General features: G+C 35.0%; 1 protein-coding gene across 1 annotated transcript in view; it reads right to left on the reverse strand.

Annotated features, from left to right (window-relative positions):
• Positions 1 to 1,507: 1,507 nt before the first annotated feature.
• The window catches only part of UbcE2H (ubiquitin conjugating enzyme E2H), a 40,847-nt gene continuing 22,445 nt past the window's right edge, over positions 1,508 to 19,909 (reverse strand). Inside the window, exons 3-5 of the mRNA XM_029308354.2 lie at positions 3,348 to 3,515; positions 2,707 to 2,835; positions 1,508 to 2,556 (exon numbers count right to left, since the gene is read on the reverse strand). Coding sequence (XP_029164187.2) covers positions 2,420 to 2,556; positions 2,707 to 2,835; positions 3,348 to 3,515 — 434 coding nt within the window. The 3' untranslated portion in view covers positions 1,508 to 2,419. The remainder of the gene's footprint in view (positions 2,557 to 2,706; positions 2,836 to 3,347; positions 3,516 to 19,909) is intronic.

Here is a 19,909-nt window from a genome sequence, read left to right on the forward strand (position 1 = left end):
CCGAACAGAAGTTCCCTGAGATCTTTGATTTCATTTTCTTTTAAGTTCTAATGTTCGAAATAAAACGTAAACTGCATAGCAAACGGAAATAATGACAATTAAATAGATATTCTTTCTTTTCTTTTTTCTCTTTAACGCAAGGATGTTTCCAATTTTCGTTGTTCGAAAAGCAAAGTATTCTCTAGATTATTATAACAAACCAATTCAGTTTTAATGTATATACGTCCTTCTATTAATAACATTAATCTATATATAATGAAATCTATAATAATTCAATTAACAATGATTAAAATAATACAAATTGACTTAAAAATGTTCGCGAGCGATCGTTGAATCGCGTCCGAATTCGCACCCATCGGAATCGACTGCAATCTAGTAAAATTCACTTCCAAAGAACGGACACATCGATGAGGACGGTCCTCCTCCTGCAGGCTCATTCGTCTGCGTCTCTTCCGCATTTTGCCCGCCCGATGCGCGCAGTTCGAGACAGGACGCCGAGGATGCTTGAAACGTATTCAGAGTCTCGTTTGCACTCATTCTCCCGGGATAGTTCCACGATCGCGCAGTCTTCAACGGCGGCTGCATTATCCCGACATCGTTCGCGTCACGGTCGTGCGGCCGTTTGCGTGGCAGATTCGATCTTTTTCCCGCCGACGACGACGACGACGATGACGAAGACGACGTAGCGATCGGTCGCTGATGCGCAGCCCTACGAGGGAAACGTTTTGGGAATGGATGGCAGGAAAAAGGAAGACGGTGCTAGTACCCATACTCCATCACATTTTATGTGTCTCACTGTTGCTTAAATAAAAGACCTGCCTTGACGGAGAACCGTAAAAATTGACATTGACATCGACTTTTTTTTTAATCCATCGATCGCGAGGAAAAAGAAAACTATTGCAAAGATAAGTTTTTAAACTCTCCTTTAAATAATTTAATTGAGGAATATAATGATTATTGAGGAATACATATTAGTGTATTCCTCAAACTTAAAAAAATGCAGAGAATAAATAACGACTAATAGTGATTTTCTTTTGCAAAAATATAATTTTCTTTTTTTTTTTTTTTTTTTTTTTCAAATGGATGCTAATGCAGTCTAAAGTAGCAGCAAAGGAGTCGTTAGCCGTGGAGAAGATGCGATCGCTGTATGGATCAAATCGGCTCGTTGTTAAAATTTCTCGTTAAAATTTCTCGACGCATCTCTCCGGTGCGGGTTCTGGTATATCTATCTGAGGAGGAGAGAGAGGAGAGCGAGAGGAGCTAGAAGAGAGCGTAGAGCGAGACGAGAGAGAGACGGGGCAGAGAGAAAGCTGATCGAGCTACTCTCTATCTCTCTCCTGCTCGCTGCTTCTCCCTCTGAGGGATATCTCTCTCTCCTCTCTCTCTCTCTCTAGTCTCGCTCTATCTATACTCTCTCTCTGACTCCCTCTCTCATCTCTCTCTCTCTCTCTCCTCTCTCTCTCTCTCTCTCTCTTTTTCGACATATTTTCGAAATATCACAACAATGAGCACGCCTGCGGCACTCGGAAGAAGAAACGAGAAATAAATAAGGGCGAGAGAATCTTGAAAACAAGGGAAACGTAACCGGATGAATATATTCTGTGTAACTCTTGGTCGTACGATAACGTTACTGATTTCGGTCGCTTCTCGCAATCACACAGAAACGCATCGTAGATACATGGTAGATGACGCATTGTCCGATCGATGCCGAAACATTGTACGAGCAATTTCGAGAATCCAAATTGTGAACCTCAAACTGACAGACCCGTAAATCCGAGCAATGAGTTCTCTCTCTCTATTTTTCTCTTTTTCATTTATTTACCTTCTTTCTTCTTCTTTTTGGAGGACAAGAGCATTGATTCTGTATTGCAAAAACAAAATTTCGTTCATGCTGACAGATTGTTTCAACCATGATGATGGTAACGCGTTCATCCATGGAACGCGCTACCATCATCATAGTCGTCAATCTATCGGCAGAAACGAAATTTTGACTTATCATTTTTGTTGAATGCAATAAACGAACGGAACCAACTCAAGAGAACTCAGACGATCATAAGAGATATCGCCATCGTGATCGAAAAACGCCCCTCGATGCGCGTTCGATGTTAAGAAAAGCGCACAATACACAACCACCCCGCATACGCGATTCTCCGTTTTTACCTCGTTCGCTTCTGTCGCTTTCATCACTCTCGTAGAGAGTTGGGGATCTCCCTTTGTTTGGGAGACACGAGCTACGCCGGCTACAAACGAGCGACGGACGACGAGAGCAACGACAAGTAATAAGGGCTCGTCACCGTCACCAAAAGTGAGGCTCGGAGTCTCGGGTGTAAGCATCTATTTGGTAGTAGGACGACCGATCGGGGATCTTACAAGGAATCGAGATGATTAAGGATATGGGTACGGATGGTAATATATTTGGTTACAACTCCATGTCCTGCGCCTCGTCCTCGCTGAAGTCGCTCATCGAGGACTCGCTGTCGGAGGACATCCCGTTGCCGGTGCCGCCGTTCTCCTGGTCCCTCAGCGCCTCCTCCGTCGCGTACTTCCTGACGTAATCTGTCGAGATAGAAGGCAGAAGAACGGGAAATTGCATTGCGATGTTCTGCAGAGTTTTACTTTGAAGAGAAAGAGACGCAAGCTCTGATCAGCAGCGATCGTCAAACTCTTCTATCGCGGAGAATCAACTTATTAAGGCAATATACTCACCTGCTACTTTCTTCTTGTACTCTTCTGGTTTGTGAAGGTACATCGCGGCAGCGTCGCCGTTCAGGGGATCGATTGGGTTGGGATATGTTAACAACTGAGGCAGGAAAGACTCGAAAATATTCGACAGGTCTGAAACAATAAAAGAGCATGTCAGTATAATCCTTCGTAATTTCGTATAAACTTTTTTTCGTTCTCCACAAAGCGGATATACAAAGATTCATTTTTTACATTTCTTGCCAAGCTCAATTTATAATATACAGTACCCTCCACAAGTCTGGAAACATCTTACATTTTACAGTTAAACAATTTCATGGCAGCGATCTGTCATAAACAAAAATGTCATTTAATTATCTTACGATTTATTCATACACAAAATCTGTACAAATCGCTGCCATACGATTGTTTAACTGTAAAATGTAAAGTGTTTCCAAACTTGTAGTGGGTGCTGTATATAAATATTAAATATATACCTACATCTTGCTGAACACATAGAAACAATGTATATCTCTCTCGACATTACGTCTGGATTAAATTAATTCTTGTATGAAAGTTAAGTAGACGGTGAAGCGGAAATTGCGCAGATACTTCTATTTAAGGATTTCGTGCAGCAAAATTTTACGAGGCTAAACGAATATACGTACCGTAAAGGGCAGTCCAAGCCTGGTTTATAACGTCTAGACACACCGTGCCTGAGACTTCATCAATGTTGGGATGGTAGACTTTGTTCATGAAACCAATCGAAGGTGACTTGAAGGGATAATGCTCCGGCAGATGAACCCTTACCTTCCAAATTCCACCTTCATATGGTGCTGAAACGTGATAATAGCACAGTATCGTTAATTATTATTATAATAATTCTCCGTTTCTTTACGTTTTAACGACATATGTCGACGAACAAAATACTCTCGTCGTAATTAAAATATCAGCTGAAAGAATTGAACGTGTGTGATCTCGCGAAATATATTTTGATTAAAAGCGCACAAATAGTGTGTATATAATTATGGATTAAAATTTATAGTGTTCATATATAATGTATATGTGGCGAATAATAAATTATAATAATCTCAGATTTGCTTTTTGTGCCGGTGTTGCTAATTATTGTTGCATCATTATTATTATTACTTTTGATTCAAACACGAAAATAAAACGCATAAAACGCATAAAACGCGCATACGCACGTAGAATTTCAGCTCGCTCGTTAATTGTTTACCCGAATTTCATGCGCGAGCTGTCAAACTAGACAAAAATCAAACAACGAAATAACAGAGAGCCGTAGTCTCGAAAAGCGGTCATGTCTTCGTTGGAGAATCGTACACGGAGAGAATTTTTGCGTTATATTTTACAGCAAAATTCACTACAAATTTTATCATGTTTGGTAATAAGTGAAAAATTATCATGCTGCGCATTAAAATTATCATAAACTGAATTGAAAATGCTGGTATTGCAAAATATTTTATGTTTATCACTTAATATATTTTAAAATTATTGAAATTTTATTAAATATTTTAATCAAACATATTTTATATCTACTTATAGAGCTCTCATAACCGAGATTATCTTTCATTAAATTTTAGTAGAACCATAAAAATAGTTTTATTTAATTCAATCAATTTTATTTTAATTTTTTTGTATCGTGATAAATATTAATCGGAGAAACTCTGATAAAACTCTTCAAATACCATATATGTCCCGTGATTACCATAAATTTCAGGATGGATTCTAAGAGAAAATTCCCTCTGCATATATAGAGGCGAATAATCGAAACGTCAAAATAATTCGTGAAAATTCGCGAGTTTCGAGACGCGTCGATTGCGCGCACGCATATAATCATTCCTCAGCGCGATGATTCGACTTCCAGAAGAGGAAAAAATCTCAATGTTAGCTGCGACCGCGATTTCGCAGCAATTGCACGTACAGTTATCGGCGATACACGATTGCAGGACACAGGACGATCATAGCGAGAACGCGCTATCTCATAATTCGCGATAGATCCGCGAAACTGGAACGTCCAACGGTAAAGCCACTCTCCGGAATACTCCTTTCGTCCGAAAAGAAGAAAATAATATCTGCAGCAACGCGAAGAGGAACCGTCCATTGTCGTCGAAGAGTCGAAACGCAGCTGTTTTCGATCAAAAGTTCGCCAAGAGCTTTCTATCCTGACAAAGTAAGCTTCGCGAAGCTTCGCATGGAGTTTTATAGATCTCTTTGGTATCTCTTAACTCACGGCAATGAGACTTTTAAAGAGCGTACTTCTCCCTTTTGTCTTAAATAAAATACGCTCTATCTGTGTTCTTTGCGATCCAAGGTGTTTTTCCCCCAATTTAAATTGCAATTGGAATCGGATTATTAAAAAATTATCTGCGCGTCGTAAGCTGCAATTATCGATCTCTGATTATTCATATTAAATTATATTCTTTCATTCAAGGAAATAAAATAAAGTTGGATAAATATATAAAGAGCTTTTCATTGTATCTACAATGCAGTGTGAAAATAGAACAATTCGCAATTCAATTGACTTATCGATTAGACTTGACGAATTCGATACTTGACATTTGTAAAAATATTTGCACACAAGTCACGCGTTGTAAAAAGAAAGGAAAAAAGTCTTTAAAAGAGAAAACGATTAACGATTATTCGATTTTTCTACTCGACACAACAAAAAATAGCAAAGTCGAATTGTATATGTATAATCAATATAATTAATTAACAAGAATGCATAATTAATAATTGATAGAACACAGGACGATAATGAGAGCTGAAATCAAAAGATAAAATAAATGTTATCAAGCAAAGTATAGAAATAAATTGTGTATGCCACAAACATATAAATTAATTAATCGAATAAAAAATATAGAAATTGGGATTCCCTTTGCAGTATATTCATCCCGTCCGCAGATATTTAATTATTTCACAGAAATTGTAACACACGTTGATGTATTGCCTCGGCAAACTGCGCATATCGGAAAACGGAAAAATTAAATCGTACCCCGGAGTTTCAATTCCCATTTCAATAAAAAGCTAAATAGAGTAAGACAACTTGTACATACGAAATTTCGTAAAACTTAAAAAATAAAAATTTAACAAATATATATATATATATATATTTTTTTTTATTTATATATCCTTTGATTTCGTGTCGATTCCAATTCTCGTATATCCAATAATTCTCTCTCCATAATTTATAAATATTTCGTTGAAATTTTAGATAAGGAACATTCCATACATATGCACATTTGGAATTTAAATCACAATCCGAAACCTCATTAATCAACATGTCTTGGCATAAAGATGCACAACGATGAACGACAAATCCACTATTTACGCATGTCCACGCATTCTTCTCTCCCTTTTTTTTTTTTTTTTTTTTTTTTTTTTTGCGGTCATGTCCGACTGATTTTTGCCTTCGAAACACGGGAGTTAAACACGCGTGCCTCGGGAAATGTGATTCACCTGTGCGTAGACGCACGTACGTACTCATCGCGTGTGCACGTGTGCATTCACGCTTCCTGTTGCCTCGTCATTCTAATGCAAAAAGTTTCCATACTTCTTTAAATGCCTCTACTTAGAAAACTATTATATTCTGTAAGAAAAAGGGAACGAGAATAATTTCCCAAACAGTACGCGTGAATTATACTGCGAGTCAGCATTTTCTCATAATTTGCAACATTAATAACGTTTAAAACCCTATAAAAAGAAATGAGATCCACGACAGCTTGGGAAAAGTCTACCAGTTGAATGACCGGTTCAGGAATGCATGCATCTTTGACTCTCTCATTTTCTCAATCGAATATTCGTACGAAAACATAAACAGGTATCCATTTTACGCTCCATGAATGCATTATTCTTTTTTTATTCTTTTATCGATCAATGTTCATCTAACGTTAGCGACAAATCAAATGAAAGACCATGTCCGCTTGTGTTTGAAACAATCAAGAGAGAAAACGCTGAAAAAAATATCATTTTTCTGCTGAAAACGTGTGAGAAAATTTTTTCCAAAATAGATAGAACGTCTAAAAAAAATTATTTCTCTCTTTAAATAAAAAATGGCACTCAAATAAATGGTTTAAATAAAGAACTTCGAAAATTTCCCGATAAAAAAGTTACAACACGAGAATATTTCTGTTACTATTCGCGAGCAAATAAAAATTTACGAGCAATAAGTGAAAATCAATCAAGCACGGACGAGCGAGTCCAAGTATGGACGGTTGAAATTGAACAGAGGGAACATAAATTTTTGAAAGATGCAGAATGCAGATTCTGCACATTTGTGCATGCAAGTTCATCGCGCGTGTACAATGCGAGAGAGTTCGCGTCTCATCGGTATGCCGGGCTTACAAAGTGAGTTTTATTTCTATCTAGAGACGCGTGTTATCCACGTGCAGCAACTGGCAACAACAAAAAAATCGCAAACAAGGCAGTCCATTTTCGCTCGTTGCGAATTGCATGCATATATCTCTAAACCCAGGAACAATGCAAGTTTACATTATTCCGCAGCGCACGCGATGTATTTTGCGCAAAAGCTCTTGTGTACAAGCGCGTTTTCGGCTTTTATCCGCCGGAATAGCATTAATCCATGGTCTGTAATGAGTAGAAACCAAGCTCGTTATTGCTTCCATCCAGGTGTCACGACCAAATAAAAATACCGAAAGCTTAAAATTGTATTTAAAAAAAGGAGGTAACGGGATTCCTTCTATTACGAAAAATTAAACTTGCTATTGAGGATTAACATGTCCTCAATAAAAACATCGCACCATATTATGAGTTTATCGGTTAAAGGATTTATTTTATCCGGAATAACAGTGTCTAGTAAAATTTGAAAATAAAATTTAAGGACATTTCCAGAACATTTCAAGAAAATTTGCACGATTTACCAATAGTATATGATAAAAATGTACAAGAAATCGAAAACTTTTCTTGATCAAATCGATATAATTGCGCATGTTAATGAAAATTAATATATGTATTACAAATATTACTTATATTATATTTGAACACTTAACATCCATAAATAACTCATGAATAATGCACATATTTTTGGACTCCTAAATAAAAAATGTATTGTATTATTTACAAAAATGAAATATTTTTTACTCGAATAGAGTCTCAACTGCTCTTTTAGTTGAATGTTAGACGCAACGAAAAAATCAATGATCTACGAAAAATTTAAATACAATTCCATTTAAATACATTTTCAATTTTTTTAAAGAACAAATAAAATTCCAAAACATTTCAACACTGGAAAAAAAATTTTGTTATATTAACAAAAATTCTGTTCAAAAATTGACGAAACAGAAATTGTATTGGTTAAATCGACTATAATTCCTTTTAATGCAACAAGAATCTTGTTTACAAATCAGTTGTTTGTGCTAACTAAGATTCTTGTTACATTAAGACTCCTGGATACCTATCTCGGCCATCCTGGATTGTGACGTCAGAAGCGAGAAAATACACCATAAAAATTCTTGCAATGTACGTGAAAATAAAAATGCTTTTCAATAAAATAGCGGTTGAAATGGATAGAACAGACTTATAAAATAAGCCGAAAACTCCTTTTGCTTGGGTAATCAATAAATAACATGTATATGTCAAATGAAATTGAGCCTAACCAAGGACGAAAATCAGCTGTTTGACAGGTATTGAAAAAAAATTAATATTGGCTTTCACATATTAAATTATGCCAAAATGAGAGTCTTCGGTATATTTTAACACAACGACAATTATTTTAAACACAAAAACACTGCACTAAAACGAAAAATAACACTGTACGTCGCAAGAATCTTTTGGCTTGCTAAAATGTCATTTATGCTTATTTACTAATAAACAAAATCATTATTTATTAATTATATTATTTTCGTTCATTTTGTATATCTTTTATCGATAAATCAATATAAAGATTTTCATTTCCACCATTTTGAAGTAAGTCGTCACTGTCAATCAAGGATTTGGCAATCAAGTATGCAGGAGTCTTAAAAGGAATTCTGGTCAATTTAACTAATAATTCTGTTTCGTCGAAAAAACAAAACATTTTTTCCAGTGAAAGATTTCAAGGATTTCAAGGGCGGCTAGACACTCTGAATAAAGAGAATTTGGCGCAATTTTATTAGCTATAATTAGTTCCCGATTCAGCCGACTTTCGGACCAATATTTTTCTCGCCTATTTCTTTACAGTGCGATTATAAAAGAGGAACAAGGGGTTTTCTGAGATCTCAACCATAAGATACGAATTCTTAAGTTTCTTAATTTTCGCAATGACATCGCGTTTGGCTCTATTGTCCGAGATGGATGTATATATTAGCTAATTAGTTGTTTCCTCGCAGAAGAAAATGATTGCCTTTCTGTTTATAGTAAATACACTAAGTGCTCGCGATTTTTCCCTCGCGACGACTGCCGTGCGTCATCGTCCGGGGGCATATCGGGAGATACGGGCACCCTCTCGCTCGCGCGTGCATCAGATGCGGATGCAGTTCGATACGGAGAAGCTCGTGCCCGCAGCCGCGCTTGGCCCACTGACCCACTTCCTCGCTCTCTTCCGCAAGTGTGTACCGCACTTTGTCACGGTAACGCAAAGCCACACTGGAAAAAAAATTTTGTTGGATTAACAAAAATTCTGTTCGAAAATGGACAAAACGGAATTACTAGTTGAATCTACCAGAATTCCTTTTAATGTAACAAGCATCTTGTTTGTACAACAAATCAGTTTGTTGGTGCAAACAAGATATTTGTTGTATTAAAAGGAATTCTGGTAGATTCAACCAGAATTCCGTTTCGTCCATTTTCGAACAGAATTTTTGTTAATCGAACAAAATTTTTTTTTCAGTGCACGATATACAGGGAAACAGCTCAGTTTCCGCGCGAGCGTGATCCGAAGCGTGATGGACGCCGTTTCGCAATTTCGATTCGAGATGCATCGAGACGACTCCACAATTGCAATTATGTAAATGGCCGGCGATACACGCGGCCTTGAATAACGTGGGTTTGTTATACCAGCCGAAAAAAGGCTGACAGGCTCTTTCACGGATATTGAATGTACTTTGATCTGACGAAAGAAACAAGCGCGCAAAATATAAGTAAAATAACACTGGGTATCTTAAAATTCGTCTGAATTTATTATTCGGACTATTTGACCCAATTTATATGTCAATTAATAGTTTAACAACAATCGATTATCTTTTCTCTACGTGTTTTCAAATTAATGTTCTATTAAATGTCACCAATTATAGAATAAAATAAAATAATTCGATATTCGGTTATTTTAGTTTCATACTTTAGAAGGTAGATTATGACAAAAAATTATAAGGAAAATTATACAAACGTTATACGCATAAATATAATACACTTCCTGGTGACTTGACAAATCGTTTTTACAAGTCCACGTGCAGGTTTTGTATTTAATCCTATGTTAATTCGTCCGATCAATTCATTTATAATGGACTCTACAAGACGAGGCCTTATGCACAATATAATTTCCAGTATGACGCAAACACAGCTTCGGCTTTGGTAGAAACTAGGTCGGGTGGAATTCTCGTCGAAAAAGATCCGTGGACTTTTTTGTATCGGGCGAAGGAAATAGATCGCTATTTTTCATCGGTTTCAGCCGTTTTAACGAACGCTTCGCTCTGACTCTTGTCATTAACACCGCCTGCATTCGCCGACCAAAAGAAAATAACCGGGATAAAAATCGTTTCGAGAGCATATGCTCTCTGTGACTGAGATATTTTTGCGCGCAATTACAAACGGATCAAAGGCTTAGCAGATGATTCTAGGAAAAAATATATGTATATATTAGTTACAAAATTATTAAAAAGATTTGAAAAGTCTATAAAGTTTTAGCAGAATAAAAAAGGTAAAAAGAATTAAAAGAAGAGAGAATGGAGAAAAGAAAAAAATATTTAATAAAATAGTCAACAAATTATTAAAAATTAGAAACTACGTATCATTAATTAAGAAGCAAATTTTATTTAGCTTGTTACAAGACTACTGGAATTTATATACAAGCTGACCTGGTATTAATCGATTTTACCTTTAACTAACGCAATTATAATATGTATGAATGATGTTGAAACTTGGTCTGATAGTTGAAATCTTAAAAAATAAATCATTACAGAAAATGCGGTGTGATTTATTATTGATGACTATATGTTTGTGACTTAGTTAGACGGTTCAATGCCTGATAAGTCTAAAAGAAAAAGACAAGATACGTTTTCTTCAATAATTCCAATTAAAAGGACATTGACGCGTCTGCGTAAGCGTGTATAACGAGACGGATAATTCCCCAAAGGTTAAAGTCATCGGGCTATGTAAACAATTTTTCTCTACCGCCGAATCGATGTGCAGACGGTTCATTGGAAAAACGAACGGCGAGAAACAGGCATAAAGTTTCTCCCACGTCGCACAATGTGGCACAGAAACGGAGTTATTATTTGACACCAGTCGATAAGTGCAGTCGTCCAACTTTTTATCTATAGCTGAATATATAAAAAGACTTCATTCCCCTCGTCGATCACCGATCACGTGTGAATGAAGTTTGCGTGATAGGGATATCCTCTCGATAAATTCACCAAGTAAATTCTTCTTCACGTGAATAATCATAATCATTATTTATCACGCAACTCGCCAATTTGCATTATCGACCGACTTGTATGTAATATTATAATTCAGTTTGTTAAGAAAATTGGTTGACGAGATGACGAATATAATGAGAAAATTATTAACGAAATACTCTGTTACAATAAGCATTCCTCGCGATATCGAATCATCGTCCTTACAAAGTTACACAATAATAATAGCTCTCGTCATCATCATTTTCTCGAAAATCTCACGATTCGATGAAATCGACCATATTTCCCTGTGGGTGAACGTAATTGAATCACGTTAAAAACTCACGACAATATGCCAAGATATTCTCTTCGCGAGAAAATCCAAACTCGATTGTACGAATCGTAGGCGGGAATAAAAAAAAAAAAAAAGAGGACGAGAAATATTAATATCTTCTCTTCGCATTTCTGAGAATCATTAAATATTCGTTCGCAAACATTTTTTTCAACAAGATAATTTGCTTAAGTGACATCAATGTCAATCACGAAGGAATATAAAACGGAAAAAGGGAAAACGGATAAATATGTGAGCTCGGAGCTCCACGGAATAAGACTCTCGATTTCTGGGTAATTCCACTGTGAATTCCACATAAATCCTTCTCTGATCTACTTTTCTGCTCGACGACAACTACTTGCCGCTTCAAGAATTTTCTACACTCAAGAATCAGACGAGGATACGACATCGGGAGATTTCCGCTTCGCGAATGACATATGCTAATTAGACCTTGCCACTGCTTAACGACGCGCTAGGCTCAACAACGATTAGAATATACTCGTGTAAGTTCAGAAGCTCTGACATGTGTATTTCTCTGATCTTCAATTTCTCAGATAATCATAAAATCTAAATCTTTAAAAAATAACCGGCTGATATATCGTTTGTGAAATACAATTTTGTAATATTTACGACGTGAAAAATTTTTATTGATTTAATCTTTAAGCATGTCTTGATTTTTATTTCACCAATGACACAATTAAAACAATGAGTCCAATATTGTTAATGTATACGGAAAAAAAATTAACCACCATAGCTAAAATTTTATAAGTAAAAAATATTAAATATTATAGTTAAAATTTAGCTATGGCAGCTAATTTTTTTTCCATGTAATTAAAATGAAATTACTAAATATATAAATAATATAGATATCGCGAATTTTTTTAGGTACCATTCATTTATAATGACAAATTTGTAATCGCTCGCGATTTTCATACCATACATCGATTATTTTCACTCGTGAAACATGGAACAAAAATATAGCACACGGCTTTCTATATCGATGCATGTTTGCCTAGAGCGCAACCGCTTCGAGAGAGTTTGCGACGTGATAGAGCAACGTGGTAGAGAACTATTAATGGAATTGGAAAGACTGCCACCGGAGAGACAGAGTACGTCCGCTCTTTGTCAAGCGCTTGCTTCAAGACTGCATATATAATTTCAGTAACCGCGTTAAAATTATCCGCCCGCGCTTCAATTAAGACAGAATAGCGTGCTAAAATGACGCGTTTCGGAGTGCATTTCGCTGTAGATTTATACCGATACCGGAGGATAAATACACAGCGATATTTGCATGCGTAAAGATGATGCGTCGATCGCGTGCGGAAAACAAACGAAAAATATATTTCGTCGAAATATTTTTTGACAACATATAATTAGACTGATACAAAGATATCGACGACAGAATATCCGGTCGCGCTGAATATAAAATTAAGCGGATGATAGACATAATTCGCAATAAAAAATATATTCGTATTTTTCTCTTTCAAATCTCTGTTAAAAATTTAGCACACAGAGAGAATTTTCTCTTCAAATTTATCCTGAATTTATCATGATAGTCGTGGGACAATGTATTGTAGTATTAAAAGAATTTTATCACAATAAGAAATATTAATATCTCAATATAAATAAAATATAAAATATGTTTGATTAGTTTTACTATAATATATAATAAAATTTCAATAATTTTTAAATATATTAAAACTGTGTTGAAAACTTATAATTCTTTGAACACAGAATAGATGCCAAAAGAATAATAAATATAAAATATTTTATATAAAGTTTACAATGCAGCATATTTTCAATTTGGCCTAATTGTTCATAATAATTTTAACATGGTAATTTTCGAATTACCAAACGTAAAATTTGTAGTAAATTTGGCGATAAAATAACGAAAAATTCTCTCCGTGTAAGTTTATTTTTCGATTCAAACAATGAACTGAAGATTCGATTTCCTTCTGTCATCCTTTCTATTTCTGAGACATATATGTGTGTGTCAAGAGACATATTACTTCGCCTCGCGACTTGATATGAAACATCCTGTATATTTTACGGAATACAGCCGGCGTGAGTTACATTCCCCGTAACTCTCTTAACAGTCATAGTATAACAGGGCCGGCTCTCCTAGGGCGAGTGGAATCCTCGGGCGTGTTGGAGCCTCGTGCTAAAGTGGGTCACCTCACGAAGCGGAGCGCACGGTATCTCCGATGTAACCATCGTCAATCGCTCGTTTACAACCATTCCCAAACGACCGTAGCGCTTTGTGCACTAAAGTGTACCCATATGTGCGCGACCGTATTTATTTACGTGGTAAACCGTCGCGGAATATTGTCGTCGAAACGTTGCACATGACTGAATAAACTAATTCTTGCGACCTCAGTTCCACCGACGCGTTCTCACATTGTAAAAACGCTGGCAAGGGTCATGTATTAGGATCTCGCATATTAGGGTCTTGTACACAGGGTGTAAATAAACAAAAATATACGAAGCACACCATCTGGTGCAGGACGAGAAACTAAAGCAAAAAGTCCTGAGCCATTTTTTAATCTGAGCTTTATTTTTGACGCTATAAATTGTTTAAGTTTGCCAATGAACGGTGACTACGCCTTAGGCAACGCCTACTAAGGCGGCGCCTACGCTGTCTACCGTTGTAGCCGCGCGCTAATTGGCAAACTTTAACCATTTATAGCGTCAAAAATAAAGCTCAGATTAAAAAATGGCTCAAGACTTTTCGATTTAGTTTGTCGTCCTACACCTTATGGTGTGCTTTGTATACCTTTGTTTACTTACACTCTGTATATACCTCAAACATTCTAGCTCCGCTAGCGAGTCTCATATATGGATTCTCCGATAAATTATTTAGATTCGAGATTTTCTTCTCGGGGAGATTGGAAATTGGAAATATCTTTCGATGTGTGAACAGTACTTAAAGCAATTCCTCACGCGGCTCAATCTTATCGACGTGCGCTTTTGTCGGTCTAATAATAATGCTTCGCAAAAGACGCAGTATCGGCGAAACTCGACTAGAGCATTACATATTTAAGTTGTGCTATACTTGTCCCTGTCGGAATGCTCTATCGGATTCAACGAAATATTACTCGGCAAACTATAAAAAAATGATATAAGTTTTTAACGCAATTTAATGCATTAAATAACTGTTTCTGTACAAAGAGAATTTTCTCTTAGAATTTATTTTACAGAAGTTTCTCTAATTAATATTTACCACAATAAAAAAATATTACTATTTACATAGTAAAATTAATCGAACATATTTTATATCTTATTGTGATAGATAATAATATTTTTTATATTGTGTTAATTAAATATTAATCAGAGAAACTCTTATAAAATTCGTTCAATACCATATTGTCCCACGATTACCACGATTTTCAGGGTAAATTCTAAAGAGAAAATTCTGCCTCTGTGTACCTTACAAAGTCGTAATAAATATGCCATCTAACTGAATACTAACGAACAACGAAATGCGACAGGAACTGGTTAATCAAACAACCGCGCCTAAGCGTCTCATTATGCAGCAAGTTTTCCATGCATCCGCTTGCACGCGTAATATGCATACGACGTATATATTATTGCGGCAAACTATCGACAAGCGAGGGAGATGAAAGGAATACCTCTGGTTGGATTTCTTTCACTCACTTACTCTCTCGCCCTCCCTTCCTATCTCTCTCACTCTCGGTTTCCCTCTCTCTCTTAGTGGCAGGAAATGAAATAATCTTATCATTCAGTAATCTTCGGCCTGGTTCGACAGCCAATTACTTTTCTCCAAACGGAATAATTGACACATGACAAATGTCACACGATTTCGTTTTGAAACGATCGTATGTAGGCGATGCACGCAATCGTGAATTAATTATTATGAATCATCTATTTTTTACTTTACATTATTTTCACTTTTACAATCGTTAATTCGATTATTAATTTTATGCGACATCAATATAAAAATCATTGATGTAATAAAACGCGACATGTAAATTATTTTAATTGGTCAAAGAATAAATAGGTTTTATTATTAAACAGAAAATTACGCGAAACTAGGTCGACGGGAGATAAGATAAGATTGAGAGATTAATTTGTAGAAGTGGAAGCAAGAGCATCTATTTTTAACATTTTTTGCAAGAGTCACGGCTGTGAAAATTCAGCAGTATCAGTGATGTTAATTTTAATGTTGGTGTTACACGAATCTTACGACAGTCAGCAGCAATTAACTGTATCGTAATATAAATACAATTTTTTGTTTTAATGCAAAGCGAGACGTCTCGCGAAGTAATGATTGGGCAAGATTGTAGAAACTTTTGCGCATGCCTCCGATACAGAGGCACAATTTTAAACGGAGCCGGCAACCGTTCAAGGGCTCCGATACATTAGTACGAAGTCAAGGTGAATGCATTATGCAATCTTAAAGCGATTAAAAACAAAGCAGAAAGCGACGCGATATCAAGCGAGACATTCAAAGTGCATTCCAAAATGTTAAATATAATCTACTTTTTACCTTTTTTAAACATGAATTTTTTTTACACACATCGTCCAACAAATAACAAATATCTGCATCGCGTATTACATTATTAAAAAAATATGTAATATATTACATAAAAATATGTAAAATTAAGTACATAAATAATAAGTGTGTAAAATTGCATGACAATTTTACAATTATTATTTATGTAATTTTACATATTTTTTTTACAGTGTATGCAATTTTTCATGTCACGATGGGATTAATAAAATAAATATATCTCGGTTAGCTCTAAATATGCAAAACCAATCAAACATGTTCAGATAAATAAGACTATTCAATCGACAGATTTAAAACATTATCTAACGTGTGCATGTACAATGTATATTTATGTCGTAACTCGATCAATATATTTAGATAACCAGATATCACAGACCGGGACTTCTTATTAAAGATACGTAATTTGTAACACCGATATCGGTCCGGTTCTTGTAATTGGCAATTCCGCAACACGTTATATCGTTCGAAACAGATTATATGCATGTTATATACGTTAAAATAAATTTGCAACTTTTATGGCCTTATATTCGCACGAATGTCGCGTATATTGTATGCAAAATTACATTTTTATCTCATAACCTGATAGGATCAATCGGGATAGATATGGTTTTTTTTTCTCAATCAAGTCACGTACATAAAATTATTCAGCATACGTTTTTCTTTTCATGGAAATCGTATAACGATGATGCAATAAATTCTCACTTCTCTTTAACAAATTTCAATTATATATCGATTCCGAGAATGATCTCGAAACTGATCTATCGCGTTTAGAACTTCTATGAAAAAAATAAATTTCAACTTCGTCGAATCATGTAATCAAAGACTACTGTCGAATCGCGAATAATAAGCAATTAGAATATTCTGCAGTAGCACTTGCAGAATTTCAATTCAATGAGAAAACCTAACATAGTCATATAGTCGCGAATTTCTCGTAACCTATGCCATACGTTTAAATGCAATCGGGGAGAAGCTGTTATGCCGAAAACCTTTGTTCACCGTCGACATCCCGCAATTCGCCAATCACCGAATCCATTTTCAGCACTCGTGTACAGAGCGTGAATATCCGATATGTAACTGGAATTTAACTCTCACGTTCGAGCGCTAATAGACCACCGAAGCGATTCTCGATCGGAATTTGATAATTATCTTCAGCAATTAATAAAGTCGCGGAAACTCATTGACTCGCATGTGGATTTATGCGGAAAATTGTGTAACGAAATGTGATACTAAAAGTGCTATTCCATATAATTACATATATACATAATATATAATGTATATAATTTTATATACATGTATACTTATACAAAATATTAAAAAAATAAATTCAAATAGCAGTGAATTGAGAATAATCAACATTAATCTAGTAATGTCGAGATAAAAGTATTAATGCTCTACATCCATTCGAAATTACGAGGAATATTCAATATCGGTCCAAAGTAATTAAATGAATAAATTGATCAGTTTTTGTATAACTTTGTATGTTTAATATTAAGACTGATTATATTCTATTCATTTACATAACTTGAAAGACCAAATGTTCTAAAAATATAAGAGAACAAAATAATTTCACAATTATCATCAAGATGTTAGAGTGCGATTTTGCTAATACAGTTGGAAAGAATTAGCGTATAAACTATTTCACAATCTGTTTTAAAACACACTATACGAGAGTATCTAAAAAAGTTGTTTCATTAACATAAAGCTTATATAAGCTTGTCTCGCAATAAACGCTTTGTTGCATTTTATACTTGTTTAAATACTTGTTTCGTACATTTTCATAATTCAACCGAACAAATTAAAGCCGATAGAAGCAGCTCCGCGAGCAGGCAATTATTTTATTTCTTGTTTAAGAAAAAAATCACAGAAAATTATTCGATGTACCTATTTCGATAATTCTAATATTTCACAAGACGAGATTCAAATGTCGCTCGAAAGGTTTTCCGATTATTGCAGAGGCACAGAGAGAGTTATATGTTCCTTTTTTTCTCGTAATTAAAAAACTTCAACAATATTCCATGAATAGATGCGCTTTCATCTATTTTGCGACTGGAAAATGAACGCATGTAAACGAACTCGCGCAGCTGCATAGTTTACCGAAGGAGGGGAAAAGGGGTTGAAACACGATCTGATTTACATTGTTCCGGGAGTAGTTCGATGATGCTAATTCGCGGACGGTGGCAAGTGAAGGGTTGGTTGGACAAACGAAGCCTTATGCACGCGTATATGGGAGAAAAGAGAAAATACGTAAAATTGATTATACAATTACGAGACTACAACGATCGATCGCGAAATAATCGAATAGTCTGTATTATCGGCATCGCAGACCCAACGGATTGCCAAGTAAGCTCTTCCTAATCTATCGCGAGCCTTACAATAGATTCGAGAGCAGATGCAAAATTTAAGATCGAATTAAGGGGATCCCTCAGCAAATGACGAACTCTGACAAAATAGCAGCACACATATCCAAAACATATGTACGTATGCACAACGCACGCACACATACGTACGAATCATATTTCTAATTACAAATTTTTATTAGACTTCGAATCTAGGTTTAGAGGGTAACAATGCTTTCTTTCGTGTCCTCTAATCCTAGGGAATGTGCATTTTTATTCGTACAAAGTGCATATGTTTTATATAAAATACCTATTAAGATGAGATTGACAGTTCTTCTGCAATTCGAGATGTCATATCGAGATGAAAATAGATGAAAAAAACTGTTATTTCACGTTTTTCATATCAAATCGAGTTTCCCTGGAATTATTGATACATGTATTGCAATCGTAGAGAAGCATTTTTAATTCTATCAAATTAAAAAAAAGATATACTAGAAGTACGAAAATATACGACTGCGTTGATAAAACAGAAATCGAGAGGGATTCCCCTTAAGGGAATCCTAAATGTCGTTGAGAAGTCTATTGTTTTTTTCTGTTTTATCGACAAATGTGAGGTTATATAAATTATAAATCTATTTATTGACTATACGGATTGTTTTTTACCTGAAATTAGAGCGCTTCGCCCTTTGTTAATATTAATACTTTAATTTGTACAGGAAAAAGATTTATCAATCTGTATAGTCTCACATATCTTGATTACAGAATTATGAATTCTAAGCATTCATGAGACTATACAGATTGATACATTATTTCCTGTACAAATTAAAATATTAATACATTAACAAAGGGACAATAAATAGATTTATAGTTTAATCTAACTTCACATTTTGTCGAGAAAATAGGAAAAAAACAACAGATTTCTCAAGGACGTTTAGGATCCCCTTAACGTTTTATTATTGCTACAACAAATTGCATTCTTTCGTTTGCCAAAGAAAAACATGTAGATAAATATTTAAAAAATGTAACATATTTTTTTTAATGTACGTACACGAAGAGAATTTTTTCTTAGAATTTGCCCTGAAAATCATAGTAATCATATATGGTATTGGAAGAATTTTATAAGAATTTCTCTCTGATTAATATCTACCACAATAAAATTTAAAATATGTTATATTAATTTTAATATGCACATTAATATTTTTCATTTGTGATAAAAAGAAACTCTTATATACAATTCTTCCAATACAATACTGTCTCACGATTATCATGAGATATAATTTTCCTAAATTCTAAAAGAAAATTCTCTTTGTGTACAATTTTAATAAGGAAAATCAAATGTTTTAAGAGTTTCTTTTAAAACAACATAATATAATGAAAAATGATAATGTCAATCTAAGTTAAAAATACGATCCTACACAGATGTAGAGATTTAATCATTTTAACTCGTGCAGATCTTTTGCATATACGA

The sequence above is a fragment of the Nylanderia fulva genome, unplaced genomic scaffold, assembly GCF_048542155.1.
Source record: "Nylanderia fulva isolate GAGA-0341 unplaced genomic scaffold, ASM4854215v1 Scaffold61, whole genome shotgun sequence".
Classification (NCBI taxonomy): domain Eukaryota; kingdom Metazoa; phylum Arthropoda; class Insecta; order Hymenoptera; family Formicidae; genus Nylanderia; species Nylanderia fulva.